The sequence below is a fragment of the Ursus arctos genome, unplaced genomic scaffold (assembly GCF_023065955.2).
Source record: "Ursus arctos isolate Adak ecotype North America unplaced genomic scaffold, UrsArc2.0 scaffold_19, whole genome shotgun sequence".
Lineage (NCBI taxonomy): Eukaryota > Metazoa > Chordata > Mammalia > Carnivora > Ursidae > Ursus > Ursus arctos.
Window position 1 is genome coordinate 15,296,014 of NW_026622863.1, and position 21,963 is coordinate 15,317,976.

The 21,963-nt window shown below is 38.9% G+C and overlaps 1 protein-coding gene across 14 annotated transcripts in view; it reads right to left on the reverse strand.

Annotated features, from left to right (window-relative positions):
* CNOT1 (CCR4-NOT transcription complex subunit 1) overlaps window positions 1-21,963 on the reverse strand; it is a 106,332-nt gene that overhangs the window by 66,154 nt on the left and 18,215 nt on the right. For all 14 annotated transcript variants that reach the window (XM_048223587.2, XM_048223583.2, XM_026494889.4 and 11 more), the window contains one exon: window positions 13,306-13,581. In XM_048223587.2, the coding sequence (XP_048079544.1) occupies window positions 13,306-13,407 (102 nt within the window). In that variant the 5' untranslated portion in view covers window positions 13,408-13,581. The remainder of the gene's footprint in view (window positions 1-13,305; window positions 13,582-21,963) is intronic.

Consider the following 21,963-nt stretch of genomic DNA (forward strand, 5'->3'; position numbering starts at 1 on the left):
TAACTTGCAGGATAGTGGCAGGATCACAGGTGTATTTTATAGCAGCTAGGTGAACAGAATATTTATTCAGTGATACCATAGTGCCCTTCACTAAAAGCAACTGGTTTTTTTTCCCCTAAAACTAAAGGGCTATTTTAAACGCATGATCTTGGATTGCAGAGATGTTGACATAAGATTTCACGGATCCCCCAAGATCAAGCCCCGGGCATTTTCACTTAAAATTTAAACCATTCCACCCACTGGACAGGGGAGACCAGTAAAATAAGTCAAAGTTTTAGTTAAGTACATTACAATCTGATAAAAATCTTTAGGCTGCATTGGTAATAAATTAAATATATCAAAGGCAATCTACAATACTTCAATAATGATCTGATCTGTGGCTAGAATAACAAAATCTCATCTAGAAGTCACATATTAAGAGGGACATTAACAAACAGTGCATTTACAATGGTAGAGATTCAGAAAATCATGTGAAATGGTTAGAAAAATGGGGCACTATTTGCCCTAGAGAATACATGAGAAAGAATTAAAGACTTAATTGTGTGAAGGGTAATTACACGAAATAATAAATCTGATACAGAAAAAGAGCCTCAAACATTTATTTTAACTCATTATAAGGAAATTCCTAGTAAGGCTGTCCAAAAATTGTAATGCTTAATCTTACGAGGTAGTCAACGTTCATATTCAGAAACAACAAAAATGCCATTAATACTTGTTAAATACTCCTTTGGGTGGAATACTGATAAACCAGCTGTTAACCTGATGATTTGTGTCTGCAACATAGCTCCTAAAAATACTTTATTTATATATATATGGATATGGAAAAAACTCAGAAAGACTTATACAAAGAAAAATACAAAACCTAACCTAACAGATGACCTCAAAGTTCAAAACAAACAAAAAAAAACCCAAGATTCTACACAATCATAAAATACCAAATTTTGGGGTGCCTAGCTGGCTCAGTCCATTAAGCTCAAGTCATGGTCTCAGGGTCATGAGATAGAGCCTCAAGCTCTTAAGAGTTGGCTCAGCAGTAGGCATGAAGCCTGCTTAAGAGTCTTTCCTCCTGGCTCCCTCTGCTTCTGCCCCTCCCCCACTTCAAAAAAAAAAAAAGTACCAGATTTTAAACATTTAAATGAAGGCAGTAACTCTCTACATTACAATGATCACAGTTTTATTTTTTTTTAAGATTTTATTTATTTGACAGAGAGAGATACAGCCAGCAAGAGAGGGAACACAAGCAGGGGGAGCGGGAGAGAAAGAAGCAGGCTCCTAGCATAGGATCCTGATGTGGGGCTCGATCCCAGAACGCCGGGATCACAACCTGAGCCGAAGGCAGACGCTTTACGACTACGCCACCCAGGCGCCCCAATGATCACAGTTTTAGACTGTAATATGCTCTATAGAAGTTATGAAGCATCTTCATATTTTTCTTGTTAACAATTTTAACTCTTAAAAATACTGATTCTAGTTTTTCTTATCTGTATGAATATTTTGGGTTACTTTATAAAAATAGATTTGCATGTATTTGAAAGTTAACTATATTGAAAAAATTGTGCAGCAAATATAAAGGGTAGTTCTAACATGAAAATCATTAATTCAAAGGACAAAACTTTCAAATTTCTAAGCAAAAGATGGTGGAACTATTAGAACTTTGTTGGGCTATTGAATAACAAAAAACTTCTTTATTTCCATTTCCAATAAAACATACTCCTGAAAAAAGTGGTCCAGAGAGACAAGGAAGATAGCTCATTATTACCACCTCAAAAGACAGGCCAAATCAGAATTCTATCTGGGACTGATCATTTCAGAAATAAAAATGTTTAGGACTGATTAATGTCCCAGAACATATATGAGCCAATAAGAGACTACCCATTTAGAAACCTAGATCAACATACTGCAGAATGACAAAGGAAGTAGAGCTGAGGAAACAACAAAGCTCATGACGCTACCTTTAATGTCTATGAGCAAACCATCTAGCCAAAGGCGAATGCTGGAGAAGTAGAATGAAGGAGGCCACAGGAGGTGGCAACCATTACCGAATTTGAAAACAGAAAGGACACTCTACCCAACATACTTCTCAGCCCTCAAACATCCCTAAGATTGTTTACATGTGAGTAAACAACCGGGTCGATTCAAAGATGAGCAAAAATCCAATGATTCAGTATGGAACCTATTTGAAAAAACTGTAAAATAAACAGAACAAAGAAACAAGACAGATGAAAAGCATACATTTTGAAGGATTTACCCAAATAAATAAATCAAATAAGATTTCATATTGTCAAAGAAATTATATGAACTGTTTTTGTTTTTTAAGGGGAAAAATCCTCAAAAAGGTAAACATTGGTTCAAAGACAAGAGAAGGAAATAAAAGCAAGCTTGCAGTACTTAAAAGAGAAACTGAAGGCAGGGGCGCCTGGCACAGCGGTTAAGCATCTGCCTTCGGCTCAGGGCGTGATCCCGGCAATCTGGGATCGAGCCCCACATCAGGCTCTTCTGCTATGAGCCTGCTTCTTCCTCTCCCACTCCCCCTGCTTGTGTTCCCTCTCTCGCTGGGTGTCTCTATCTCTGTCGAATAAATAAATAAAATCTTAAAAGAAAAAAAAAAAAAGAGAAACTGAAGGCAAAAATTTTCAGAAAAGATAACTACCTATCAATATACCTCTATCCCCATGAAAAACAAATTCAAAATAAACAACAAAAATATCCATAAAATAAAAACTTGAACAGGAAGATTGAAAGATACACAAGAAAGCACAAGAAAGGCTGATGCAGCATAAATAATGCCACATCATACACATAAAGTCAATAAACTCTATAATAATAAAAAATTATAGGTATATTGAGGCTCGGAGTAGATGCAGGTAGGAAAAGTCAGTTAACTAAAATAAAATGGATAAGGAAGGATAAATACAAGGGAAGACAGTCTGGGAGTCTTTAACATTACACATTGCTGAAGATTAATGGAGAGTAACATTTACAAAACTAGGGGTAAACTTGACTCAACAATCTAGTTGTAGTTGGACATTAAATAAAAATGAGAAACATATTCTCAAGCATGAAAGAATTCTGTTACCACCACCCAAGTTCGAAATGAAAGAAATCTGACAATGATCTACAGCCAAAAAAGAAATGAATGAAAATACAAGGGTTTTTTGGGAATACAGAAACTGCAGTAAAGGACAGGCAGTAAGAACTGAATCCACTTCAATATATAATATATTTCTAATGGGTGCCTTATTGGCTCAGTTGGTGGAGCACAAGACTCTTGATTTCAGGGTCATGAGTTCAAGCCCCACAATGGGTGGACACGGAGGCTACTTAAAAACAAAGAAACAAAAAACCAAAAACTGCATTTCTAGTAAGACTAAATTGCTTCTTGAATAAAAGCTGTTTTACAGATTTACCTTTGGGAACAAAAATTTTACATAATTACCAAGCAAAATTAAATTACTAAAAAAGTATTCCCTAAATATTGGAAGTAATATGAAAACAATGAAGCCAACACGATATCCAGTTGGTGGTGTAACTATGCCAAGAACTACTCTAAATAACTTTAATACATTAATTTGATGGCACATCTCTAGTGAGATACACAGCCATATCTCATTTTATTGCACTTCACTTTACTGCACTTTGCAGGTAATGTTTTTGTTTTTCAAACTGAAGGTTTGTGGCAACTGTGTATTGGGTCATTTCTGCAAAAGCATTTGCTCATTTCTTCTGTGTCACATTTTGGTAATTCTCGCAATATTTCCAATTTTCCCATTATATATTTTTTTAAAGATTTTATTGATTTGAGAGAGAAAGAGAGAACGAGAGAGAGAGCGCGCGTGCACTCACACACAAGAGGGGGGAGGGTCAGAGGGAGAAGCAGAATCCCCACTGAGCAGGGAGCCCGAGGAGGGACTTGATCCTGGGACTCCAGAATAATGACCAAAGCCAAAGGCAGTTGCCTAACCAACTGAGCCACCCAGGCGCCCCTCATTGTACTTCTTATGGTGATCTGTGATCATTTTTTTTTTTAAGATTTTATTTATTTATTTGACAGAGAGAGAGAGACAGCCAGCGAGAGAGGGAACACAAGCAGGGGAGTGGGAGAGGAAGAAGCAGGCTCCCAGCGGAGGAGCCTGATGCAGGACTTGATCCCAAAACGCTGGGATCACGCCCTGAGCCGAAGGCAGACGCTTAACGACTGTGCCACCCAGGCGCCCCTGTGATCATGATTTTTGATGTTACTATTCTAAGTGTTTCAGGGCACCATGAACTACCCCAATACAAGACGGCAAACATAATCAATAAATGTCATGTGTGTTCTGACTACTCACCAACTGGATGCTCCCCAAACTTTCCCTCTATTACCTGAGACACAATATTGAAATAAGACTATTAATAACTCCACAATGGCCTCCTAAGCGTTGTCAAACTTATCTCACTTGAAATCAAAAGATAGAAATGACTATTAGTTGAGGAAGGCATGCTGAAAGTCGAAACAGGCCAAAAGCTAGTCCTCTTGTGTCTAAGTTGGCCAAGGTGTAAATGCAAAGAAAAAATGTCTTAAAGGAAATTAAAAGTGTTACTCCAGTGAACACACAAATGATAAGAAAGCATAAGAGTCTTATTGCTGGTATGGAGAAAGTTGTTGTGGCCTACATAGATCGAACCAGCCACGACATTCCTTTAAGCCAAAGCCTAATACAGAGCAAGATCCTAACCTCTTTTCAACTGTATAAAGCCTGAGATAGGTGAGGACGCCGCAGAAGGAAAGTGTGAAGCTAGCAGAGATTGGCTCATGGGGTTTAAGGAAAGAAGCCATCTCCATAAAAGCACAAAGTGAAGCAAAGGCTGATGCAGAAGCTACAGCAAGTTATTCAGAAGATCTGGCCAGATAATGAAGGCAGCTACAGTAAACAACAGATTTTCAATGTAGATGGAAAAAGACTTAGAAGAAGAGATGCCATTTAGGACTTTCACAGCCAGAGAGAAGTCAATGGCTACTTCAAAGGACAAGCTGACTCTCTTATTAGGGACTAATGCAGCAGGTGACTGTAAGTTGAAGCCAAAGTTCACTTAGCATTCTGAAATCCTAGAGCCCTTACAAACTATGTTAAATTGACCCTGCCCGTGCACTATAAATGGAACAAAACCCTGGAGGAAAGCACATCTGTTTACAACGTGGTTTAGTGAATATTTGAAGCCCACTGTTGAGACCTACTATTCCGAAAGAGATTTCTTTCAAAATATTACTGATCCTTGACAACACACCAGGTCACCCAAGAGCTCTGATGAAGATGTATAGCAAGATTAATGTGGTTTTCACGTCCACTAACACAACATCCATTCCGCAGCCCATGGATCAACTAGTCATTCCTACTTTCCAGTCTTACTATTTAAGAAATACATTTCTTAAAGCTAGAGCCAGACAGCAATGTCTTTAATGGATCTGGGCAAAGTAAACTGAAAACCTTCTGGAAAGGATTTACCATTCTAAATGCCATCCAAGAAGAACATTAAAGATTAATGGGAAGAGGTCAAAATATCAACATTAACAGGAGTTAACGGAAGAAGTTGATTCCAAACCTCAAGGATGACTTCAGGGGTTGAAGACTTCAGTGGATGAAGTAACTGCAGATGTGGTAGAAATAGCAAGAGAACCACAATTGGAAGTGGAGCCTCATGACGTAACTTAATTGCTGCAATCTTTTGAATGAGCAAAAAAAGTTTCTTGAAATGGAATTTACTCCTGGTGAAGATGTTGGAATGACAACAAAGTTTAGAATATTATATAAACTTAGATGATAAAGCAGCAGAAGGGTTTGAGAAGACTCAAATGTTTTTTGAAGATTTTATTTATATACTTATTTGAGAGAGAAAGCATGCACAAGCAGGAAGAGCAGCAGAGGAGAAGGAATAGCCAACTCCACGCTGAGCATGGAGTGCAATGTGGGGCTCCATCTTATAACCCTGAGAGTTCATGACCTGAGCCAAAATCAAGAGTCAGATGCTCAACCAACTGGGCCACCCAGGCGCCCTAGGACTGACTCCAGTTTTGAAATAAATTCTACTCTGGGTAAAATGACATCAAAGAATATCACATGCTACAGAGAAATCATTCTTGAAAGAAGAATCAATCGATGTGGCAAACGTCCCTGTTGTCTTATGTTAAGAAACTACCAGGGCCACTCCAACCGTCAGCAGTCACCACCCTGACCAGTCGCAGCAGCCATCGACAAAAGGCAAGACCCTCTACAGGCAAAAAGATTAACTCTGCTGAAAGCTTATATGATGGTTAACATGTTTTGGCAATGAAGTATTTTTTAATGGAAATATGTACACTTTTTAGACATAATGATATTACATACTTAAGACGCTGTACTATAGTACAAATGGGACTTTTAAAATTTACTTGACTCACTTTATTGCAATGGTCTGGAATCAAATTCACATTATCTCTGAAATATGCCTAAGGATACCTCTGGGATACCCTAAGGGCTCCCCTTCCCCCCTACCTCTATTTTCCACAATCATAGTGCAGTTAACAGCATCAGGGCTGTTAGTCTGAAACTCTTGATTGTGCAATGTGGAACAGAGTAAATGATTTTTTTTTTTATCACTGAAAACTGGAATTTTGTGCATAGGAAAAAAAGGAAATAGATTTCAGATCATTAATGCAAGTAAAGATAAATTGGGAATACCAGTAGTATCAGTATGAACTCATGGTGTATTTTCTCCTTAGCTTTGTCCACTGAAAGGCCTAATAAATGAACAACTGATCATCAGCAAGCAATGCAAGTGATGAAGTAACTTTCTAGGTCCAAAATGGTGCCACTCCTGCCCAGGATGCCATGCCAGCAAACCAAAACTTAGATAACTTTCGAGTCCCTGTAAATGTTCCACTTCACCAGAAATGCAGTACATTCAGTCAGCCAATACCCAAAGGCCAAGCCAACTCTGGGCCTTCTCACCTTTTTTTTTTTTTTAAAGATTTTATTTATTTATTCGACAGAGATAGAGACAGCCAGCGAGAGAGGGAACACAAGCAGGGGGAGCAGGAGAGGAAGAAGCAGGCTCACAGCGGAAGAGCCTGATGTGGGGCTCAATCCCATAATGCCGGGATCACGCCCTGAGCCGAAGGCAGACGCCCAACCCCTGTGCCACCCAGGCGCCCCTGGGCCTTCTCACCTTAGAGAAGGTTGACTATGTGGCCCCAGCCAACCAGATGTTTTTCATTAGTCTCTTCCTTGTTTTTTATTTGTAATCCTATAAAAATAGCTTCTTACCTTCTGCCCCATTTTGCAGTTCCCCTGAAGGGGACTGCCCATGTAATGAAGTACTACATAAAGTTTGTTTGCATCACCTAAGTTGCCTTCTTTAGTCACTTTTTAAGTGGAGAGATGATCTCCATATACCATTTTCCACTAAAATAAAACCAAGGCCTCTTAGAGAAACTGCTGATTCCAGGTCTGAAGCAAGATGAGTCTAGAATATTTTAGTTTCCCAGTTTCAGAAATGACATCAAGGACTATAAATTACAAAAATAAGGGGACAAAGAATTTCAAAGCCAACAAGAATTAAGCATTTACTGGCCAAAGAGTCTCATCAGTAATACTTTTCAATGAACTCAAATATATCAAATATGTTCAAAAATACATGAGTTCTTGGTGCACCCGGGTGGCTCAGTCAGTTAAGTGACTGACTCTTGATTTCAGTTCAGGTCATGTCAGGGTCGTAGGATCGAGCCCCACATTGGACTCTGCACTCAGAGGGAAGTCTGCTTGGGAATCTCTCCCTCTCCCTGTGCCCCTCCTCCCACCCACACACCTGCACCCACACGTGCTCCCTCTCTAAAAAAATAAACCTTTAAAAAAAAAATACATGAGTTCCTAAGAATACTAGAAAACTCATTTACTGATCATGTTTAGAAGATGATAGGAAACAAGTCACTCTGAAAACTGGCAAATAAATAGAGAATCAAGCACTGATCTTGCCCTTCCTATATACAATGTACCTCAGGTAACCATATAGTTGGTAAGCCAAGTTTCGCTTTACAGAACTATTTCAGGGGCACCTGGGTGGCACAGCGGTTAAGCGTCTGCCTTCGGCTCAGGGCGTGATCCCGGCGTTGCGGGGTCGAGCCCCACATCAGGCTCCTCCGCTATGAGCCTGCTTCTTCCTCTCCCACTCTCCCTGCTTGTGTTCCCTCTCTTACTGGCTATCTCTATCCCTGTCGAATAAATAAATAAAATCTTTAAAAAAAAAAAAAAAACTATTTCAAGAATGCATAACAGGAAGAGTACCATCACTTCGCAATCCCTAACAAATTAATGAATCCAGTCAATGAACAAAGCCTGCTAAAAATCACAAAAGTAGAGGAAACCAAACATTGCAAACCTCCTGATGAAAGTACACAGCAACTACAAACTGTCCAAAAGAAAGAAAACTCTTAATCTGATTGTGCTTCTAAATTTACCAACTTACAGAAAATACAAGAGACCTAAGAACATGTTAAACACCACCACGGCAAAATTCACACTGTGGGTAACTACAGGACAAAGAACCTGATTTAACAAAATAATTACAAGAAAAAAAGAGTGAGGGAAAATCAGAGATTTTAAAAGAGATTTGATAAGGGCCAATGCAATACACATTTATTTTATTTGGATCCTAATTCAAACCCAAGTGTGATCAAATTTTTAGATGAGGCAAAACAAGAAATCTGAGTGTTAACTGGATATTACGTTTAGAAATTACTGCACTTTTTTTTTTTTTAAGGGCCAGAGAGCAAGTACGCACCCACAAAAGCTGGGGAAGGGCAAAGTGGGAGGGAAAGAGAATCCCAAGCAGACTCCACACCCAGTGCAGAGCCCCAAGTGGGGTTCCTTCTTTTTTTTTTTTTTAAGATTTTATTTATTTATTTATTTAACAGAGAGAGAGAGAGAGAGAGAGAGAGAGAGAGAGAGACAGCCAGCGAGAGAGGGAACACAAGCAGGGGGAGTGGGAGAGGAAGAAGCAGGCTCCCAGCGGAGGAGTCCGATGTGGGGCTCGATCCCAGAACTCCAGGATCACGCCCTGAGCCAAAGGCAGACGCTTAACGAGTGAGCCACCCAGGCGCCCCCCAAGTGGGGTTCCTTCTAATCCACCCTCAGATCACACGACCTGAGCAGAATGTTTAACCGACTGAGCCACCCAGGTGCCCTATATATCATGCTTTTTTAAATGAAGATGAGAGGTGGCACCTGGGTGGCTCAGTCGGTTAAGCTTGATTTCAGCTCAGGTGATGATCTCAGGGTTGTGAGATCAAGCCCTGCATCAGGGTCAGTGCTCAGCATGGAGTCTCCGTGTCCTTCTCCCTCCTCCCTTTGCCCTTCCTTCAGCCCATGCAGGCGCTGGCTCTCTGTGCCAAATAATAATTAAATAAATAAATAAAACCTTAAAAAAAAAAACGGTGACTAAAAAAATGATGTGTGGTACACAGCAAATGCTTAAATAGTAATTGCATAAAATTGTTAGGACACACTCTGACCAACCCAGCTTTCAGAATTTATCCTAAGGAATCAATCCAAATAAAGGAAAAAAGGGGTAAGTCTTCACTAATGAGGTGCTACTGGATTAGTTTCTTCAAAAGATGAGAATTCCAGGATTTAGAATGACTTAAAGGGCGCTGAAATTCAGATTGAGGAGATTAGATTTTGTTCTCTACTGAAAGGACTGCTGAAGGTATTAGAACAATGAACTTAAACACTATAATTCATCAAAGCAGCATTAATTGCAATAAGCCCTATAAGCACACAAAGCTGTTATTACAATGTACTATGGACACTGAAACAAATGAAAAGAAAAAAATCTACTAGGAACTGAGTAATTCCACGAACTGAGCTTTTCCATTAGAAAGGAAAGAAGAGTGGCCCAAGCTTGAATTTCTAAGAATTTATCCTACAACTAAGCTAACACATACATGTAAAAACAATGTTAAAACAGCACTGAGGGGGCGCCTGGGTGGCTCAGTCGTTAAGCATCTGCCTTTGGCTCAGGGCATGATCCCGACGTTCTGGGATCAAGCCCCACATCAGGCTCCTCCGCTGGAAGCCTGCTTCTTCCTCTCCCACTCCCCTGCTTGTGTGCCCTCTCTCGCTGGCTGTCTCTATCTCTGTCAAATAAATAAATAAAATCTTAAGAAAAAACAAACAAACAAACAAAAAAACCAGCACTGACAATAGCAAAAGCAAAAAATAAAGAATATAACCTAAATGTCCATCAACAGTGAAATAAATTATGATTCATCCATATAATGGTTTCCTATGCAGCCTTAAAAGAAGAAACCTTTATGTATAGGAATAAGCAACAAATTTTCTTTTTTTTTTTTTTTTTTTAAGGTAGGCTCCACACCCAATTTGGCTCAAACTCATGACCCTGAAATCAAGAGCTGAATGCTCTACCGACTGAGCCAGCCAGGCACCCCAAGAATACTTTCTAAGATAGACTGGTAAGTTAAAAAAGAAACAGTGACACCTGAGTGGCTCAGTTTGTGAAGCGTCTGCCTTCGGTTCAGGTCATGATCCCAGGGTCTTGGGATCAAGTCCCATATGGGGCTCCTTGTTCAGTGGGGAGGAGCCTGCTTCTCCCTCTGCCCCACCCCCTGCTTGTGCTCGCTAACAAATAAATAAAATCTTTAAAAAAAAGTAAGTAAATAATAAATTAAAAAGAAACAATCAAGATATAGAAAACTATCATATGCCAACATATGAAAAAAGAACGGGAAGTATTTTACTATTTTTTTAACTTTATAGAAATAGTTTTACTTAACATGATTCAGCTTTGTCAGAATAATATTTTCCTATTTTCTACATGCAAGTATCTTTGGAAGAACAGTTAAGAAACAGCGGCAGAGAAAAATGGGTAGTGGGGGTAATCAGGTTAATATATTATCTATTTTAAATATAAAACTAGAGTGCCCAGGGGCGCCTGGGTGGCTCAGTCAGTTATGCATCTGCCTTCGGCTCAGGTCATGATCTCCAGGTTCTGGGATTGAACCCCCACCTAGGACTCTCGGCTCAGAAGGGAGTCTGTTTCTCCTTTCCCCTCTATCGCTCCCCCCTACTCGTGCTCTCTATCCCTTGCTCTCTCAGATGAACAAATAAAATCTTTAAAAATAAATAAAAAATAAAAATTGAACTACAACCTCTATATACACACCCCAAAAACAAGGAAGGGAAAAAAGTTCCCAAACAATTCTTAGATTTAGCTCAAATAATAAGGCACCTGTTTTTCATTAAAAGCTTGTACTTATGTACTACCTTATATAACAACTGTAATTTATAATGCAGAGAAAGAATTTTTTTAAATAATGTTTATGACAGGAACTGTATTAGGTGCTCTTCTTAACTTCATTTAATCCTAACAAGGATATCAGACAAATTTTATATTTATCCTTATTTTGCAGATGAGGAAGATAAGGATCAGAGAAGTTACCTGTTGTCACACAAGTTTTAATTTAATAATATATACAACTATAAGTATGATACTCCATTTATTAACGAGAAGGGGGTACCATCATGACAACTAAGATACAGTGTATTATTTAACTTTCATAAAGATTGAATGAAATGCTTTACAAGTCAAACCTATACTTAACAATTTTTTTTTAAGATTTTATTTATTTGACAGAGAGACAGCCAGTGAGAGAGGAACATAAGCAGGTCGAGTGGGAAAGGAAGAAGCAGGCTCCCAGCAGAGCAGGGAGCCCAATGCGGGGCTCGATCCCAGGACCCTGGGTTCACAACCTGAGCTGACAGCAGATGCTTAATGACTGAGCCGCCCAGGTGCCCCGAGAACAATAATTTTTAAAAATTGAGGGGTCAGGGCACCTGGGTGGTTCAGTCAGTTAAACGTCTGTCTTCAGCCAGATCACAATCTCAGGGTCCTGGGATCAAGCCCGGCACTGGCTCCCCGCTCAGAAGGGAGTCTGCTTCTCCCTCTCCTGCTGCTGCTCCCCTGCTCATCAGCACCCTCAAGCGCTCCCTCTCTCTCTCAAATGAATAAATAAAACCTTTTAAAAATAATAAAATTGGGGGGATCAATGGCAAAAAAATTGGGGGGCAAAGGATTTGAACTGACATTTCTCCAAAGGTGTGTTTGTGTATAAATAAGCACATGAAAAGACGTTCAACATCATAAGCTACATTATCGAAACAATGAAGTACCTGTTCACGCCCACTAGAATGGGTATAAAAAGACATAAAATAACAAGTGTTAGTGAAGATGAGGAAAAATTGGAACCCTCATACACTACTTGTGGAAATGAAAAGTGATCCAGAGCTCTAGATAAAGTATGACAGTTCTTCAGAAAGTCAGAGTTACCATATAACCCAGCAATTCCATTCTTTGGTATATACCAAAAAAACTGAAAACAAATATCCATCCAAAAACTCATAAACAAATGCTGAAAGCCACACTACTCAAAATAGCCACAAAATGGAAATAAATTAAATATCCAACTAACAGATAAACAAACTGCAGAATATTTAGAACTATTGTTCACTATTAGAAATAATATTCATACAGTAGTATTATTACTCATAAAAAGGAATAAAGCACTGACACAGATGCCATCCAACATGGATGTATCTTTTTCTTAAAGGGAGTGTGGGGGGTGAGGGAGAGAATCTTAAGCAGGCTCCACACCCAGCACAGAGCCCAACGAGTGGCTCAATCTCACAACCCTGAGAGATCATGACCTAAGCCAAAATCAAGAGTCAACACTTAACTGAGCCACCCAGATGCCACAAAAAGATGGATGGATATTGAAAGCACATTGCTAAGTGAAAGAAGGCAGACAGAAAAGACCCCATCTGGTATGACTGCATTTATATGAAATGTCCAGAAAGGCAAATCCATAAAAGCGGAAAGATAAGTGATTGCCAGGAGCTGGAGGGAGGACATGGGAGAGCAACTGCTAATGAATTCAAGTATTTCTTTTTGAGGTGATGAAAACATTCTGGAGTTAGATGGTGATGATTAAGTAACTTTGTGAATCTACGAGAAACTACTGAATTGCAAATTTTATAAGGGTGGGTTTGACAGTTTATGAAGTGTATCTCAATTTTGAAATGCAGATAAGAAAAAAAATGAGACTAAACCAAATCAGGTATTTCATAATTTTTACAGAAAAATTTAAATCTGTGACTCCTTTAAAAAAAAAAAAAAAGGACTGGGATAAAATCTCTTTTATATATTAAAGCTGAGGAGAACTTTCTTTCTATTGCATACTCATTCCTTTAATGGTACTTGTTTTCTAAGTTTACTTACATGCTGTATTTCCTGCTGGCTGGCTCGGTAGTTTTTCTTGGTTAAATTGTCCACCAGGTAGCTGATTTGAGACAAGGCCAGCGAGAGCGAGTCAAGATTCATTGCTGGTTGGGGCGGAAGCAGGCGGCCGAGCCCGGCGCAAAATCACCATTATTCCCCTTTAGTCACCTCAGAGGCAGGTTAATGCTTTCTTTGTAATTAGCCTATATCTGATGTCTGTACAGTGTCTTCAGTTCTTCTTTACCAGGGGTATTACTCTGTTCTGAAACATGGCACCTGTTTTAAAAAAACAAAAGAATAAAGATCAGATTTTTAAATTAGTTTATTAGGGGAACAAGAGTTAAACAATCTCTCCATTTTAGTACCCGAAATACCACTAAGGACTCAGAAAAAATAAAATTAGTATGTCTCAAGCACTAATTACAGAAGATGCCAAGTCTGAAAATTAGGTAGGGACAGTATAAAAAGAAAATACCACCCCCCCCCCAAAAAAGTTGCAGGTTAGCAAGACAACCTGTAATATCTGGATGTCTATTTTATCTACTTCAAAATGATTATGTATAATATACACTTTAGAAACAGGAGGAAACTACTTAAAATTAGGGTTGGTGGAAACACTCATCTGACATCTTCTGTTCCTCTTCCCACACCATCTACAACCTATTTATAAGATCCTATATATTAACTTTTACTCCTTATGTACTGCTTCAGAATCAAGATAGTTTGGTCCTAGAGCTGTTCCTTAGGGTACATGTTTTAGGTATCTGAATGGCTGTCTTAAAGGCAAGCAAGGGCTTCAGGACCCAAATTCCTTCCCACATTGTTGAAAATTTTACTATGAAGATTTAGAAAGGGAAGCCCAAAGCAGAAAATGACAGAATGCTTATCAGTTTAATTCCAACCGTGGCCTGAGTCAGAGGAACTATTCTGTATTACAAAAGGGGGGGGGGGGCCACAAGCTTTTCTTACTAATTCACCAAGTACTGCTGAAACACAAAAATCTTTGAAAACAAGGAGCTGAACTTACGCAGCTTTATGTTCTGAAATCAGCTCATGATTTCATTACAATCAGAAAATTCACAAAGATTAAAAGACCCTTTTAACACCTTGACGTTTAGCAATTTCTAAATGAATTAGAAACACTACATTGTTTTGTTCTGTTTCATTTTATACAAAGCAAAAGTTCAATCCTCCACATGTTCCCCAAGAAAGAGGAGAAGCTTGAAAATGTGCCAAGATATTTTCTGTTCATTCTAAAGTAATAACATGTGTGAAATTAAAGACAAGTTGAGTTTCTATCTATCCATTACACACAACTAAACTTGCCTGCTATAAATCTTAGAGAAGTTTTCTTCATGTTCTGGTCATAGCATATTTTCTCTATCAGACTAGTAAAACATCCACGTTTGAGGACATACTACAGAAGGAATAAAGGCAGAGAGAGGACTCACCAGACTGTTAACAACAGTATTGTGTACAACCTTCCCTGAAATACAAACTGGCAATACTACAAAAAGTGTTTACTGCACTACCCTTAAACCTATAATTCCACTATTAAGAATGTATCCAAAAAAGAAAAAAAGTATCCCTCCATATATATGAAGTCTTTTTGCCTCAAGAACTCAAAGGGGGGAAAAAAACCCAAAACTCAAAAGACACAGATTTTCAGGGAGGTCTATCTCAGCAAAAAGAAAAAGTTAAGTAGAATGATAAAAAGTAACTTTTCAGGGGCACCCAGGTGGATCAGTCAGTTAGGCCTCGACTCTTGACTCTTGATTTCGGCCCAGGTCGTATCTCCGGGTTGAGAGACCGGCCAGCATCAGGCTCTACCCAACCCCCCCCCAGCAGAGAGTCTGCTTGAGATTCTTTCCCTCTGACCCTCCTCTGGTTCACATGCTCTCTCAAATAAATGAAACTTTTTTTTTTTTACATTTGCGGTCTCATTTTTTTTTAATTTTTTATTATGTTAAGTTAGTCACCACACAGTATATTATTAGTTTTTGATGTAGTGTTCCATGATTCATTGTTTGCATATAACACCCAGTGCGCCACGCAATATGTGCCCTCCTTAATACCCATCACCAGCCTATTCCAATCAAATAAATGAATCTTAAAAAAAAAAATCATTTTTTAGTTGAGTCTAAAGAAAGCCCTAGACTATACAATTAAACTACAAGACTTTGTTGAAAGAAATCAAAGATGACAAAACAAATGGAAGGACATCACATTAATGGATTAGAAGAGTTAATACTCTTAAATGTCCACAACACCCACTCAGTCAGTGAAACATCTGACTCTTGATTTCAGCTCAGGTCACGCTCTCAGGGTTGTGAGACACAGCACCGCATCAGACTCTGTGCTAAGCATGGTGTCTGCTTAAGATTCTCTCTCCCTCCCTCCCACTCCAAAACATAATAATTTAATAATTTTAATTTAATAATAGTATATTATTAATATAAATTTAATAAAGATAAATATAAAATAATAAAATAAAATTAATTTAATAATAATAAATTAAAATAATTTTAGGAATTTAAAAATTAAAAAAATTAAAATGTCCACACCAGGGGTGCCTGGGTGGTTCAGTCAGTTAAGTATCTGCCTTCAACTCAGGTCATGATTCTGGGGTCCTGGGGCCAAGTCATGCATCAGGCTCCCTCTCCATCTGCTCCCCCCCTTTTCGTGCTTGTGTGCTCTCTGTGTGAAATAAAATCTTTTAAAAAATTAAGAAAAATAAAAATAAATAAAATGTCCACGCCACCCAAAGCCATGTAGATTCAACACAAACCCTATGAAAATTCCAATGGCATTTCTCACATAAACAGAAAAAAAAAAAAAAAAACTAAATTGGTATGGAACCACAAAAGATCCTCAAGAGCCAAAGCAATCATGAGAAACAGGAACAAAACCAGGGATGCCTGGGTGGCTCAGTCAAGTTTAAGCATCTGCCTTCGGCTGGGGTCATGACCCCAGGGTCCTGGGACCAAACCCTGTATCAGGCTCCCTGCTCAGCGGAGAGCCTGCTTCTCCTTCTCCCTCTGCTGTTCCCCCTGCCTGTGTGCTCTCTGGCTCTTACTTGCTCTGTCAAATAAATAAATGAAGTCTTAAAAACAAAACAAAACTGGAAGCATCACACTTCTTGATTTCCAACTATACTACGAAGCTACAGTAATTAAAACAGTACAGTCCTGGCATAAAAAACAGACCCACAGACCAAAAGAACAGATTAGAGAGCATATACAGTCAACTAATATTTGATAAGGAAGACAAGAAAAACCAATGGGGAAAGGATAGTCTCTTCAACAAACGGTGCTGGGAAAACTGGATGACTACATGCAGGAAAATGAAAGCGGACCTCAATCTTACACCACTCACAAAAATTAACTCAAAATGGATCAAAGACTTAAACAGAAGACCTGATACCAAAAAAATTCCTAGAAGAAAACATACAAAGGAAACTTTTCAGATCCAGTCTTGGCAATGATTTTTTTTGGACATGACACCAAAAACACAAACAACAAAAGAAAGAAAGAATCAACAAATGCTACTACATCAAAATTAAAAGCTTCTGCACAACAAAATAAACAACAAAATGAAAAGGCAACCTACAGAATGAGAGAGAATATTTGCAAAACGTACCAGATAAGGGGTTAATATACTAAATTTATTTTTTTTAAGAATTTATTTATTCATTTGAGAGACAGAGAGAACAAAAGCAAGGGGAGAGGCAGAGGGAGAGGGAGAAGCAGACTGCCCACTGAGCTCGGAGCCTGTGGCGGGGCTTGATCCCAGGACCTGGAGATCATGACCTGAGCCGAAGGCAGACGCCCAAACATCTGAGCCACCCCGGTGCCCCTATACTAAATTTATTTAAAAAAACAAAACAAAAACTCCTACAACTCAGTAATGACAACAAAAAAATCACAATCTCATTAAAAAATGGGCAGAGAACCTAAACAAACATTTTCCCAAAGACAACATCAAAGTAGCAAACAGGTATATCTGCAAAGGTGTTCAACATCACTAATCATCAGGGAAATGCATACCAAACCAGGATAAAATATCATCTCACACCTGTAAGAAGGTCTAACAACAAGACAAGAGATCAGTGTTCGAGAGGATATGGAGAAAATGGAACTCTTGTGCACTGCTGGTTGGACTATAAAGTGGTTCTATCACTATGGAGAACAGTGTCGAAGATCCTCAAAAAATTAAAAATAGGGGTGCCTGGCTGGCTTAACCGGTAGAGCATGTGACTCTGGATCTCAGGGTTGTGAGTTCAAGCCCCACCCTGGGAATGGAGCCTACTTAAAAAACATAATGATTAAAAATAAAACTACCATATAATCCAGCAATCCCACTTCTGGGTAATGAAAACACGTTACTGAAGAGATACATGCACTTCCATGTTTATTGTAGCCTTATTCACAATGACCAAGATATGAAAACAACCAGGATGCCTGGGTGGCTCAGCTGGTGAACGTGTGACTCCTGATCTCAGGGTTGTGAGTCCAAGCCCCACACTGGGTATAGAGATTACTTAAAAATAAAATTTTCAGGGGCTCCTAGGTGGTTCAGTCGGTTGAGCAGCTGCCTTCAGGCTCAGGTCATGACCCCAGGGTCCTGGGATCCAGCCCCACATCGGGCTCCCTGCTCCATGGGGCTCTCCCTCTCGCCCTCCTCCTGCTGTGCGCACGCACGCACGCTCTCTCTCTCAAATAAAAAAAGAAATATTTTTTAAAAAATAAAATTAAACAAAATTTAAAAATAAACTCTTTAAAGAAAAAATGATACGGAAACAAACTAAGTGTCTGTCAACTGATGAATGGAAAAAGATGTGATATATACACACACATACACACACACACACTCAGGAATACTTTTCAGCCATGGGGGAAAAAAATAAATACTGCCATCTGTGACAACACGGATGGCCTTGAGAACATTATGCTGAGATAAATCCAACTGAATAGGACAAATACTACATGATATCCATCATTCGTGGGATATTAAAAACAATTCAGAAACAGAGAACAGATTGTGGTTGGGGCGGAGCGGAGAGGGCTGGTGGTGGTAGCGGTGAAATGATGAAGGTGGTCAAAGGTAAACTTTCAGTTATAATCATTAAGTCCTAAGGATGTAATACAGGGTTATAGAGTAAATCTTAAAAGTTCTCATCACAAGGAAAAAGAATTTTTTCGGTAACTATGGGTGGTTGTAGATTTGTTGTTGTTATTGCTGCTGCTGCTGCTGTTGTTTTTAAGTAGGTTTCAAGCCCAGGGTGGAGCCCAGCATAGAGCCCAAAACAGTGCTTGAACTCAAGAACCTTAGATTCGATACCTGACGTGAGATCAAGAGCCGGACACTTAATCGACTGTGCAACCCAGGTGTCCCTGGATGGTGGTAGATGCTACCTAGATTTATTAGAGCGATCATTTCACAATATACTACATCATTCTTTATGTGGTACATATGAAATTACTATAATGCTCTATGTTGACTGTATCTCAGTAACAAAACAAACAAAGGATTTAAAAACCAAACTCAAAAAAAACAGTGAAATGGTAGTTACCAGGCAATAGAAAAATGAGTGTTTAAGAGTACAAACTTGCAATTTGTAGATAAGTCCTGGAGATCTAATACACAATACAGTGATTATACACAACAAAACTGTATTATAAACATTAAACCTGCTAAGAGACTAGATCTTAATTGTTTCCACCACTAGAATAATCATACGAAGAGATAGAGGTGTTAGCTAATGCTACAATGGCAAATCATATTGCAATATAAATGTTAACAAATCAGTATGTGGCACACCTAAACTTGTAATGTTCTATGTCATTTATATCTCAATTAAAATGCCCTAAACAGAAACAATGATACCCCAAAAGCAGTATACCCATTTAAGTCCTGAATGTTGGTTTCCAAATACTAAAAAAAAACAACAACAAAGGTTCCTTGGAGAAATGACTAATTCCAAGAGTCTGGATAAGGAAAACAGAAGATGAGTTTACATAATGCTGTGACAAAAGGAAACACTCAAAAATCTGAGGGGGATATGTCAGAAAGACACAAGAGCCAATAAAGGCAGTCTCACTTAATTCTGGATCAATCTGAGCATCAAAAAGGGACTTATTATAAGCAATGACTGCATAATTTACCCCAAATGCAACATCTTTTAGAAGTGGCAGCAAAATGCAAAATTATATGCTTACTGCCAATCAATATACTCTAAATTTTTTTTTAAGATTTTATTTATTTATTTGACAGAGATAGAGACAGCCAGCGAGAGAGGGAACACAAGCAGGGGGAGTGGGAGAGGAAGAAGCAGGCTCACAGCAGAGGAGCCTGATGTGGGGCTCGATCCCGTAACGCGGGGATCATGCCCTGAGCCGAAGGCAGACGCTTAACCGCTGTGCCACCCAGGCGCCCCCAATATACTCTAAATTCTTAATTTATCACATACCTGTGATAAATTGGGCACACTTGGGTGGCTCAGTTGGTTTTGGCTCAGGTTATGATCTCATTGGTGTGGGATTAAGTGCCAAGTCAGGCTCTGCACTCAGTGGGGAGTCCGTTTGAGATTCTCTCTTATTGCCTTCTGCCACTCCGCCAACTCACTCGTGTACACGCACACATGCTCTCTCAGATAAATCAATCTTTTTTAAAAATGTTGATTCAGGCAATAATCATCAATACCTAAAAAACCTCAGGTGAAAGGTTGCTGGCACAGTTGCACACTACTACCCAACAAATTACCTACTAATTGCAAAAGGAAAAAAATGTCCCTTTACAATACAGCTATGGCAGTCACTATCTTAATGAGTAACCAAATTTATTACTATGGTAAAACTGCCCAACATATGTGCCTACTGATGTGTTGCAATATGAAGTTATCACCTTGATGTATTCTTGCCAAAAATGATTAACATAAATCTACCCATACCTCTGTATCTATCAATTCCCAGGAAATAAAGAGGTAAAACTGACAAGTTTAAACTACACGAGATCCTATTAGATAAATCCAAGTACTGGTTCATTCTACCTAGGTCCACCACCCTGCACTTGTCAAAAGGATAGCAGGGAGAGAAAAAAATAGGATCTGTTCTGATTACAAAACTAAAACAAAAAGCATAATGTGAACCTTAATCAGACCCTGACTCAAAAAAGTTATAAAAGATGGGGTGGCACAGTCAGCTGAGTGTCAGTCAGACTCCTGGTTTTGGTTTCAGTGGCGATCTCTGTGCTCACTGCAGAGTCTGTTTGGGACTCTCTCCCTCTCCCTCTGCCCCTTCCCCCCTCCAAATAAATAAATAAATCTTTAAAAAAAAGTTAAGAAAGATATTCTAGAGTTTTATAAGAGTATTTAATATTTTTAGCTATAGTGTGGCTATGCAAGAATGCCTTAAAGATGTCTTAATTTGCAGGAGATACATCCAAGTGTGTGGTATCAAACCAGTAAAAATATATGAACAGGGATGGGCAAAATGGGTAAAGGGGAGCAGGAGGTACAGAGTTCAAGTTATGGAATGAATAAGTCACAGGAATGAAAGGTATAGCATATAGAATCCAGTCAATAGTATGGTAATAATGTTGTATGGTGACAGATGGCAGCAACACTTTTGAGTACAGATAGCATAACATGGAATTGTCAAATCACTACGTTGTACACCTGAAACTAAAGTAAGACTGTCAACTATACTTCAATAAAAATATATGAATAACAGAAAAAATAATTATGGTAAGATGTTAACTGTTGAATCTAGGAAGCAGTTATGTGGCTGTTCACTGTACTATTTTCATTTTTCTGTACATGTGAAATTTTTCTTAGTAAAACTGGGGATGGGGGATACGTATTTTATAACTTAAAGCAGGGATTACAAGCATGTGATGTGATTTCCAAAAACTTTTTTTACCCACGATTTTATTTTAGAGAGAGTGAGACACCACAAGCGAGAGGACGAGCAAGCAAGAGGGGCAGAGGAGGAGGGAGAGAAAGAATCTCTGGCAGACTCCCTGCGCCAGACTCAGGGCTCAATCCCAAAACCAGGAGATCATGACCTGAGCTGAAATCAGGTATCAGACGCTCAACTGACTGAGCCATTCAGGTACCCCAAAAAACTGACTTTAGACTCAATTGTATTTTAAGTTTTAGGACTATAAAGTAATTTTTACAAAATGAAAGTTTAAGATAAGTAGCAATTTTTTAAAAATCCAAAATTTAAACCCACAGGACCAGCAACTACACATAGGCTAGATGTACACATAGGCATATGTACACATAGGCTAGATGAACAAGCGACTGAACCTCTATGTCCCCCCCATTTGTAAAAATAAGGCCTCATCTAAATGAGAGCTTTCCCAAAAGGGTAAATCTTTAATGGGTAGGAGGTAGAGCAGAGAGATAAGAATCTTCCAACGACTCAAGACAGTCTCTTAGATTGCTCCAGAGAGCAGCTCAAACTAGTCTACCCTCTGATAACATCAGATGAAAAATAGGAAGTAACCAGCACAAACACAGTGGATGAGATGCTCTATCATCTAACATCTGCTTTAACAGTTCGCTGAAAACTAAGCAGCTGTCAATCCTCCATGCAACTACTGGAGAAGTTTACACATGCCAAGTAGTATGGCCAGGCTGACCAAGATGTGACT